General features: G+C 39.8%; 1 protein-coding gene across 1 annotated transcript in view; it reads left to right on the top strand.

The window, feature by feature from the left end:
* The first annotated feature begins 43 nt into the window (after positions 1-43).
* Positions 44-9,614, top strand: part of Iqgap1 (IQ motif containing GTPase activating protein 1) — a 90,791-nt gene continuing 81,220 nt past the window's right edge. The window contains exons 1-2 of the mRNA XM_010621104.3: positions 44-125; positions 1,568-1,667. Coding sequence (XP_010619406.1) covers positions 1,603-1,667 — 65 coding nt within the window. The 5' untranslated portion in view covers positions 44-125; positions 1,568-1,602. The remainder of the gene's footprint in view (positions 126-1,567; positions 1,668-9,614) is intronic.

The raw sequence follows: 9,614 nt of genomic DNA, 5'->3' as shown, positions 1-9,614 counted from the left end.
GGCGGCTGATAGGACCCGAGACCCCGCCGCGCTCCTGGCAGAGATTGGGGGTGGTCGGGCGTGTCCGGGACCGCGGCTGGGACTCTGCGGGCTTCCGAGTCGCCCGGCTCTGGGCTACCTTCAAGGTGTGGCTCTTGGCATGTCGCTGCACTTTCTCGGTCATTTCCTTCGTCGGGATTTCAAAAGTTAAAAAGAAAGAAAGCTCATCATAAACCTTTGACTTCCTCATTTTCTATGGCCGCTGGCGATGGTTACCGCTGGCCGCAGGAGGGTCCTTTGAGGGTATTTAGGGTTTTGATTTTAGTTTATATCTGGGGATATTGTTCTTTTTTAAAAGGGTAATCTCATCAACAGTTATACGTGAGGTATTGTGCCACGTTTGTGAAACTAGGGATGAGTAAGCCCAGGCCTTGTCTTGAAAGAATGTTTTAGTCAGAGACACAGACAGGTGTAGGAGCTAATGATGGTAAGGTGCAGTAAAGATGAAAGACGAGAACTAGCTGGGCTTACGGAGTAATGTGGGCCAGAAGAGGGGCTGGGGAAGGCATGTGAACCGGGGTGTGGCATGATGCTGTGCAGAGAAGTCTGACCCAGCAGGGTGGGACTAAAGGCATGGTTTGAAAGAAGAGGTTGTGCTAAAATAGGGAAGAGGACAGGGACACCGTGTGTTGGGATCTGAGCGCTGTGGTATGCACAGTGATGGGAGGAAAGGCAGTGGAAAAGGGGGGAAGTTTCCAAAAATCTTTGAGGCCAAACTGGGAGAGGCCTTGACTCCCTTCCCAAGATGTTAGGAATTTACTGTATTCCATACCTTGGGTGCTTGGGAAGGAGACAGATTGTTTTATGGTTAAGCCCAAAGGCCTTGAGATGTTTTCTGGCTTGGAATCCAGGCCTTCCTCTTATTCGCCTGTGGGGCTGCGTTTACCCAGCCTCAATTCCCTCCTCTTTAAAATAGGAATGATAATCATAGGATTGTTGTGGGTTTTAGTGAGAGAATGCATGCAGAGTAGCACAATTACTACCACTCAGTCCTCAATAACTGCTGGCTTTGGTTATAAATAAAATAAGGAAAAATATGATGAGATCTTTAGGAAAAGTTCTGGTAGCCCAAGCATGGTGGCACATGCCTGTAATCCTAGCTGAGACAGGAAGATTGCTGAATTAGGGGCCAGCCTGGGCCACACAGCCAGTTTAAGCCAGCCTCAACTACATAGCAAGACCCTGTCTCAAACAAAACAAAAAAACCTGAAAAGAAATTTTGACAGACTAGGATAAATTTCAGCCAAAACCTTATGACAGGATTTTTCAGTATTACAGTAAAATTAAGCTCATTTTCGTATTACCATACATTTCTAAAAAGGGGAAGCTGAGTATAGTTGCAACCCCATACATTTTTTTGTTTTTGTTTTTTGAAGGAAAATTATTTTGGTACACTTGACCACACACATCCACCAGTTACTTTGACTTCTAGACGACTAGCAGGAATTTGATGGCTCTGCCTTTCTTTTATCAACGAGGAAGGAAGGTTACAGATCTTCATATTTACATTCTTTCTTTCATGTTTTAGCTGTCCTGGATAATGAGAGACTCACTGCAGAGGAGATGGATGAAAGGAGGCGACAGAATGTGGCTTATGAGTACCTTTGTCATTTAGAAGAAGCGAAGAGGTAAATATGGACTGGCTAGAGAGAAGTTTGGAAGAAGGGATTTGATATGGTGTGAACACAGATTTCTCTGTATGTTGTAGGTGGGCTTGTGGGTATCGGTGGTTGAGGGGGTAAGTATGGGTAGGATATTTGTTTATGGGAGTAAGCACTGATGATTTTGTGATGAGCATCTGTGTATACTGAATGCTTTTCAGATTTGTTGTACTCAATTTTATGCTTACAGCCCTTGTTTTGGGTACTGCCTGCTGTCTGGGAGAAATAGCATTTTTAGGGCCTGGAGTTCCTGATAGTAAAGTTATACTAATTCTTACTAGTTTTGATTTATATATGAATTGAGTCTCTTCCCCCATGACTTGTAGGTTGTGTACTCGGTTCGGAGGCCTAGACAGTAGGGCTGTGGGAATTAATTCATTCATTTGGCAGAAATTCAGACTGTTTACCAAAGGTAGCATCCTCTACATGCTTTGCAAAGTGAATCTATAACTACTGTTTTCCTTTTTCAGATGCCCCAAGACCTTGTGGTCTTAATTTTAGGGTGTCAGGTTACTATCAGTAATCATTCCTTTGTTCTTGTGTTTATGTTCTTTTGGAAGGTCCCAGAGTAGATAGATGTAATTATAGATTGTGTATTCCATAAGTGAATGCTGGTGAAAAAGGCTGGTGAGGGATAATGAAAGGTGTTTGTCATTAAAGCTTAATGAAAATTGGTGGGTTTTTTTTTTTGGTTGTTGTTGTCGTCATCATTTTTTATTTGTAATGGGGATTGAACTCAGGACCTTGCCCTTGCCAGACAGGCGCAGTGCTGCTGAGCTACATCACAGCCCTGAAAATCAATGTTTTATATGAAGCTAGTAAATAAAAGTGGTATTTTTATTTTGTTTTGTTTTTTGTTTTCTATTATTCTTATTCTTATTATTCTTATTATTTTGTACCGGGATCAAACTCGGGACCTTGCGCTTACCAGGCAGGCGATGGAACCACTGAGCTAAATCCCCGGCCCTGTTTTGTTTTAATAGTTCTGAAAATCTTAAAATTGCTGCAAGAAAGTCCAGAGAACAATACAACAAACAGTCTTGTATTTCAGAACTAACACGTTGACCTTCCAGATCTTCCTTTTTCCTCTAAACAAAAAAAATAACAGCCCCAGTTGGAGTCTCCTTTGTGCCCCTCCCTTGTTCCATTCTTCCCTCCCTTGGGAACATGCCTTTTGGTGTGGCTTCAATGTAGGCTGCTTTTCTGAGTTTAAAGCCCTTCAAGAAATGAGGGTAGGGGTGTTAGCGATGATAGCGATGGGGATGAGTGATGGTAACACCTTTTTAAGTGGAAGTTTATTATTTTTGGTGGTGCTGGGGAGTGAGCCCAGGGCATCATGTGTGCTAAGCATGTACTCTACTACTGAACTATATATCCCTTAGTGTGTCCGGTTCCCATTCTCCTTTGAAAAATAGAAACATTTTTAAGCCTTTGCCTTATGGTGGGATATGAGAGCCTGAATAAAACGATGTTTTTAAAAATCATATTTCCTTCCTCAAGTGCTGCACTGGGAAATCATTTAATTTGGATCTACTCCAGAGCATGGTCTTTTCTGTCTGGCATTTTTTCCAGTATGGAAAAGTAGCCCATTTTCTTTAAAACCTACCCTGGGGCCATTAGCCCCTGGGTATTTAGTTGGGTGATTTTGCCTGGTCAGTAAGTGACATTAGATAGTGGGTGCTTTGTTATGCCTGGGTTAGAAGGGAGAGCATAATAGTTGCATACTGCCTTTGCAAACTCTATTTATCGGTTGTTGGAATGTGTCTGGATTATTTTAGGGAGGTAATCATTGAAAATCTGGATGTTGTGTTTTTTTGAGACAGGGTCTTGCTATGTAAGTTTAGGCTGGTTTTCAGTTCATTGTGTGGCACAAGCAGGCCTTACACACCCTGCTTCAGGTTCTCCAGTGCTGGGATTGCAGGAGCCACCATACTCAGCATGTTTTCTTGGTGTGTTTTTCTTTTGTTTAAAACTCTGTTGAGAAAATCAACTGTGAAAGCACCTACATTTTACAATCAGAGAGGACTGAGGAACCTTGCAGCGAAGAAAAAGAGGACCATGATCCCTGTCAGTCACCCAGTGTAGCTCTTGCCACCTCTGAAAAGTGTTCTGGGTGAATCACAGACAAATGGCCTGCTTTTCTCACTATTAGCTAGGGCTTCCTCTCCCCAGCTCTGCCACCGCCTCTGGGGTGCTGGGCTGCTGCTTGTGTGCTTCTCAGGCTCCTCTTTCCTCTCTAGTACGAGGCCCAGTTCACCTTGGATAGGCCCAGTCCTGTTTCCTCTAAGTTGGAGGAGCCTCACAGTCTGGATTTACAGTGGATCCAAGGCCAGGGATAAAGATCAGAGAGATTCAATGGAGAAAAGGTTCCCCTCTTCAATTCTATTTATACTACCTCTCCTCCTCCCACAAAAAGCTCCACCTTTTAGTACAGTGGCCCCATTGTGTATCCTGGGGCACTCAGTTTTTCCCTGTACCTTTAAAGAGCTTTTTCTTGGGAATAGAGGAGTGTGTAGAGAGTGAATATAAATGTGTAGAGAGAGAGAAGTGTGTTGTGGTTATGGGTCTGTATTTCCCGAGGAGGTTAAATGGGAAAATTTAGGGGTAATTTCATAAAAATGTTTGCTGGGAGTGATTGTGAAATAGAAAAAGAGATTTCTGCTTTTCTTTATTGTCTGAAAATTCACTTTCATATAGAAATTAATAAAATACTTAAAGATTCAAGGCTTTTTACTGATGGCAGCATAGAAAGGATTTTTACATTTGTTTTCACCTTTTTTTTTTTTTGACAGATTAATGGGTTTCATTTTGGAAAATTTGTACATACAGTAATATACTTTGATCGTTTTCTCTTTCCCTGTCATTCACCTTTACCCTACCCTCTGCCTAGTTTCAGTTTTTTGGGGTGAGGCTCAATGTATAGAATATATTTTGCTTATATCCTTTCCCTCATTATCTCTTTATAAAGTAAATTTAAGTTACTGTTTATGTTCAAATGAAAGTTTACTTGTGTGTGTGTGTGTGTGTGTGTGTGTGCTGATTGGGTTTTACATTTGTTTTGGCTAAGAAGCAGTTGTACAGGAGAAATGAATACTATTTTCACCCAGGTAAAGGAGGTGACCCCCCTCCCTCTTTTAATTTTTTGAGACAGGGCTTTGCTATATAGCCCAGACTAGCCTTGAATTCACAGCAATTCTCTTGTCTCAGCCTCCTGAGTGCTGAGACTACAGGTGTGTGCCACCATGCCTGGCTAACAGTTAAGTATGTGAGGTATGTAGGTGCTCAGGTCTTGGACAGTTAGAGAAAGTAATAGAGAAAGATCAGTAGATTCAGGTTAGAAAAAAAAAAGGAGGTTTCAGGTGAAAGGAAAAAGAATCAAGAGGAGAACATGTCTAGCAAAACAAAACAGAGTGAACTCCAGGTAAGGAGAAAGTGTGAGCAGTTCTGGAATGGGGGGAAATTCAGGTTTAAATTCACTGGAGAAAGGTTAATTCTAGTTCTCCTGGAGTTTGTCCATTTAGGATTCTTTCTTTCAGAGTACCTGGAGTGTTCTCTTCAGTCTGTTGTGGGTTTCCTTCCTCCTGCTGAGTGCCCATACGTATCACCCCCCATCAAGGGCTACACCCGCCCTGTAGAGGGGAGTACAAGCTGCGGCCTGTCACTAACTACATGGTGTTAACAAGAGCTTAGTGCTAAATAGAAGCACTTTACCTTCTGTAATTTAGGGGAATTGAAAAAGTATCTTGGAAAGAAATAAGTTCTTGAGAACAAATTCTCTTTTGTGTATGTCTTTTGTTTTTTTGGGTTTTTTTCCCCTTGGCGGTGCTAGGAATCAAACCTAGGGCCTCGTGTTTGCTGGGCAAGTGCCCTATCTCTGAGCTACTCCCCCAGCCTGCGCAGATGTCTTCATTGTTGGCGTAGAACATTATCTGGATTGAGTTCTTTAGATCTCCTCTCCCTCTAAATGGTATTAGAATTTCTGGAACATGTGGTTATTTCTAGGCTAGTACATTGTGATCCTCAAAACGGAAGTTAAGACATTTAAGAGACAAATAAAAAGGATAGGTGAGTTAATGAGGAAGAATAGCATGATCCCCAGCTTCTAGAATTCCTCAGATGGAGAAGTATAACTTCATGGTTGAGGGAGATCATTTTTAGATTGATCCAGATTCCTTTTACACATGGAAAAATACTTAGCACCACCCAGTGTGATTCAGGGCCCGTAGCCTGTAGCTACTTAATGGCCTATTGGGCCTAGGAGCTGGATGCATTTGTGTATTCATAATTATAGAGAGGAAATATGGGATAAGATTTGTTTTTAACTCTTAAAATAGTGACATAGATGGAAACATCCGTTCTCTTTCTGGAGCTTAATTTACTGCAGGCAGATCCTGCAGTAGGTGGGTTGCATTTACAAGTGTATTTGTTTTTTGGGTTTTGTTTTGTTTTGGGTTTGTGTAGACAGGGTCTTGCTATGTAGTTCAGGCTAGCTTTGAAATTATGTAGCCGAGGCTGGCCTCAAACTTGGAGTGATCCTCCTGAGTGCTGGGATTACCAGTGTAGGCCACCATGCCTGGCACAAGTATATTTGTTAAAGTGCTTGAAAGTAAGTGTTTTTCACATAGTAACAATGTTACACGTAGGAGTTTTCCTTCTTAGTGTGGCCATCAAAACCTTTTCACCCTATTTAGTAGCTAAACTGCAAATTTTACATTTAAGAAATGTGTACTTGGTGGTATAGCTCAGTGATAGAGCACATTGTGACTTAACACTAGAGGCCTGGGTTCAATCCCCAGCACCCTTCCTAGTCCCTCAAATGGGAAGTAGCGGGGTCTAAGGCAGTCCAGTAATTACAGCTATCGTTATTATTAAAGTATGACTACTTTCATGATACTTATAATTAGGTAAAACATTCACAAAGTCTAAATAAAACACCCTTGAAAATCTTGAATGTTAAGATATCTTGGCAAGTAAAAAGAATGAGACTTTCAGTTTGGGCAGGTGTGCATTTTGATTCTGGTTTTGCAAGGTGCTTAACCTCAGGGAATGGGCCTTGTACTTTGCAGAATGGGAATATTGTGTATTTTAGAGTTGCTGCAAGGAAGTGCCTTATACAGTGAAATACAGAAACACCCAGTAAATGTGTTCTTTATCCTGGTCTTTGGACAAAAGCAGATTTAATATGGAGGTGATGAGGTGTTAGTAACACTTTCTTATGGAATTTTCTGGGCATTTTCAAGGTCCTAAATGTTGGTAGACCTAGTTTTTTTATTAACCTCAGACTTAAGTTTCAGTCTTAAAGAAAAACAGATGTCCCTTATAGGAATGGAGGTTGTGACAAGACTTTTCTTTTTATTTAATGCTTTACTATACATACATATGTATATGTGTGTATATATATGTATATATAAATATAATACTTTATACAATGGCAATTAATTTATGATAAAATGGAAGCAGTGAAGAAAAAGTATACATAATTTTTAGATATAATCACAAACTTAGATTTTGTTATGTATCTTAATTACTATTTTGAATGTCTACATAAGACCTATAATTTAGGTTTAATCCAGTTTAGATGTATTGTTTTCATTACTAGAGAGGTTAAATATTTATTTTCTTATGTACCTTTTGTGTTGATACCATTTACTTGTTTTCTAGGGTTGTTAACTTGTAAGTTGTTTGCTGCAAACATTGTTCCCTGATTTTCCATTTTATGTTATTTTTTACTGTACAGTTTTAAATTTTATGAAATTATTTTATTTATATTTTTGGTGATGCTTGTGGATCTAACCCAGGCTCTCACACATGCTAGACAAATGTAGTGCCACTCAACTACACAGCTAGCTGCTAGAATTTGAATGTTAATTTCTCTCTCTGTAATTTGTCCTATTAGTTCAAAGCCTAGATAGTTTAATTCCTTTTTGTTGTTGTTTTTTGTCTTTTTCAGTTCCAGGGATCAAACTCAGGATCTTGTGCTTTTGAGGCACACATGGTGCCAGTGAGCTAAATCCCTGACCCTTAGTTTAATTTCTTTAAAATCTTCCTACAATTTGCAGATTAGGATTGATACTGGTTTAGCAACTTTGCCTCTAAGGTGGAGCCTCTTTAGAAGTTGTATTGAACTCAGGGTGTTGTGCATGCCCAGAGGGCTGAGCAAGCATTTTACCACTCAGCTACATTCCCAGCCTGAGACTTTTCTTGATTTATATCTTTTTTTGTTTATTTTAACTTTAAGAAATGACTCATTATGCTTTTAATAATTGGTTTTGATTCATTTGTTCTGTCTTGTGGATTATATCTGCATGGTCTCTTTTATGGCTGTTCTTCATTTCATTTGTTTGTGTTAAATCATACCGATTTAACATAAATCATTTAAAGTAGTCATTTTGGATATGTTGCACATATCTTTTCACTGAATTGATTTTCTATAATTTTGACTTTTCCCCCCTCATTGTTATTGGTATATGTTTTGTCCTATTGTAATTTTCATTTTGGTCTACTGCATTTTTTTCTACCCTCTACACTTATTAATAGATTTCATTGTTAGTTCACGAAGAATTGTGTGATATGTGTAAGATCCTTTCTTTGGAGACCAAGTCCCACTGGATTGCCTAGGCTGGTTTCCTTGGCTCAAGTGATCCTCTGGCCTTGGCTTCTGGGTTGCTGGGAGTTCATGCTACCATACCTGGCTGTCCCATCCTTTTGAAGTGAGAGGAAGGAATGGGTAACCAGAAGAGCTAGACTCAGTGCTTTACCCGTTCTCCTTGTAGTCAGTAGATGTTGAAGCAGATGTGTCCATGAGAGAGCCTGTTAACTGGTCAGCTGAGTATATGGATTGTCTGCTGGTCAAGATGAAAGTTCCATGGTTAAACAGCCCATTAGTTGCATCTAATTCAGCATGTATGTCTTCTGGAGATCAGAGCAGTACTTACGCTTATGTATTTAAAAACCCCTAATAACAAAATGGTAAAAATACATTCGAGATTCCAAGTTGACATGTTCTAAAAATTTCATTTTCCAGCCTTACTTGGTGACCTGTTTGTGATTTCTATGTAACATCTTCTGCCTCATGGTGTTGTAGCAATTTGGGTAATAACCTATTGGTAGAAGAACTTGTTTTTAAGCTGTGTGGTGTTTGATGGACTTTTGGTTGTTTCCATTTGGGGCTGCCTAAATAAACCCCTTGACGAGTATTTGTGTAAGAAAGTGCTGGTAGTCAAAGTGAGACCTTCCGGAAATGATTCATATTACAGGCTGGCAGCTGTTTGTTTAATTGGGATTTGGTTGCTTAGCAACAGTATCTTTAAGCAAGCCCAATGAAGTGCTTGAATGTGAGATCACCTGGCTTACCTGATCAAATCAGGGCTCTGCTGTTTAATTTTTCTTCTGTAGACTCCTTTATAGTGGTTTAACTGTTTTGAATCAAAAAAATTTAAACATATAAATGAAAACTGTGGTTAATGGTTTATTTTGTAAAGCAAGAGTTTACTTGCTTAAGTTTGATTTTTAAAATTTCTTATACTTGTATCTTGGAAAGAATTGGTTACTTTAATAAGGCATTTTATTATAGAAATTTTAATACTTTACCTTTTAGCCTGCTAAAAGGAAGTCATTGAATCCCTACAAAAACAGTCCCTCCAACTTTCATTTGCAGAGTCATCATGATTGAAAATATTTCCCATCTGTCTCAAAGTTAGTGTCTTCCTTTTGCTCCTTGTACTTTGCTAATTGTGGTCATCGATAGCTATTTATTGAGCACTTACTGCATGCTAACATGTGCTAAGAGCTTTATATGTTTATCTAATTAACTTTTTAAAAATTTTTGTGGTGGTGGTGGTAGGGATTGAATCCAGAGCCTTTGGCCTTCACACTGAACTTCTCCCCTCCCCTCCTCTCCCCTCCCCTCCCCTC

Source organism: Fukomys damarensis, unplaced genomic scaffold, assembly GCF_012274545.1.
Source record: "Fukomys damarensis isolate Sample0158 unplaced genomic scaffold, DMR_v1.0_HiC HiC_scaffold_7, whole genome shotgun sequence".
Taxonomy (NCBI): Eukaryota; Metazoa; Chordata; class Mammalia; order Rodentia; family Bathyergidae; genus Fukomys; species Fukomys damarensis.
This window is presented reverse-complemented; position numbering and strand designations above follow the sequence as displayed.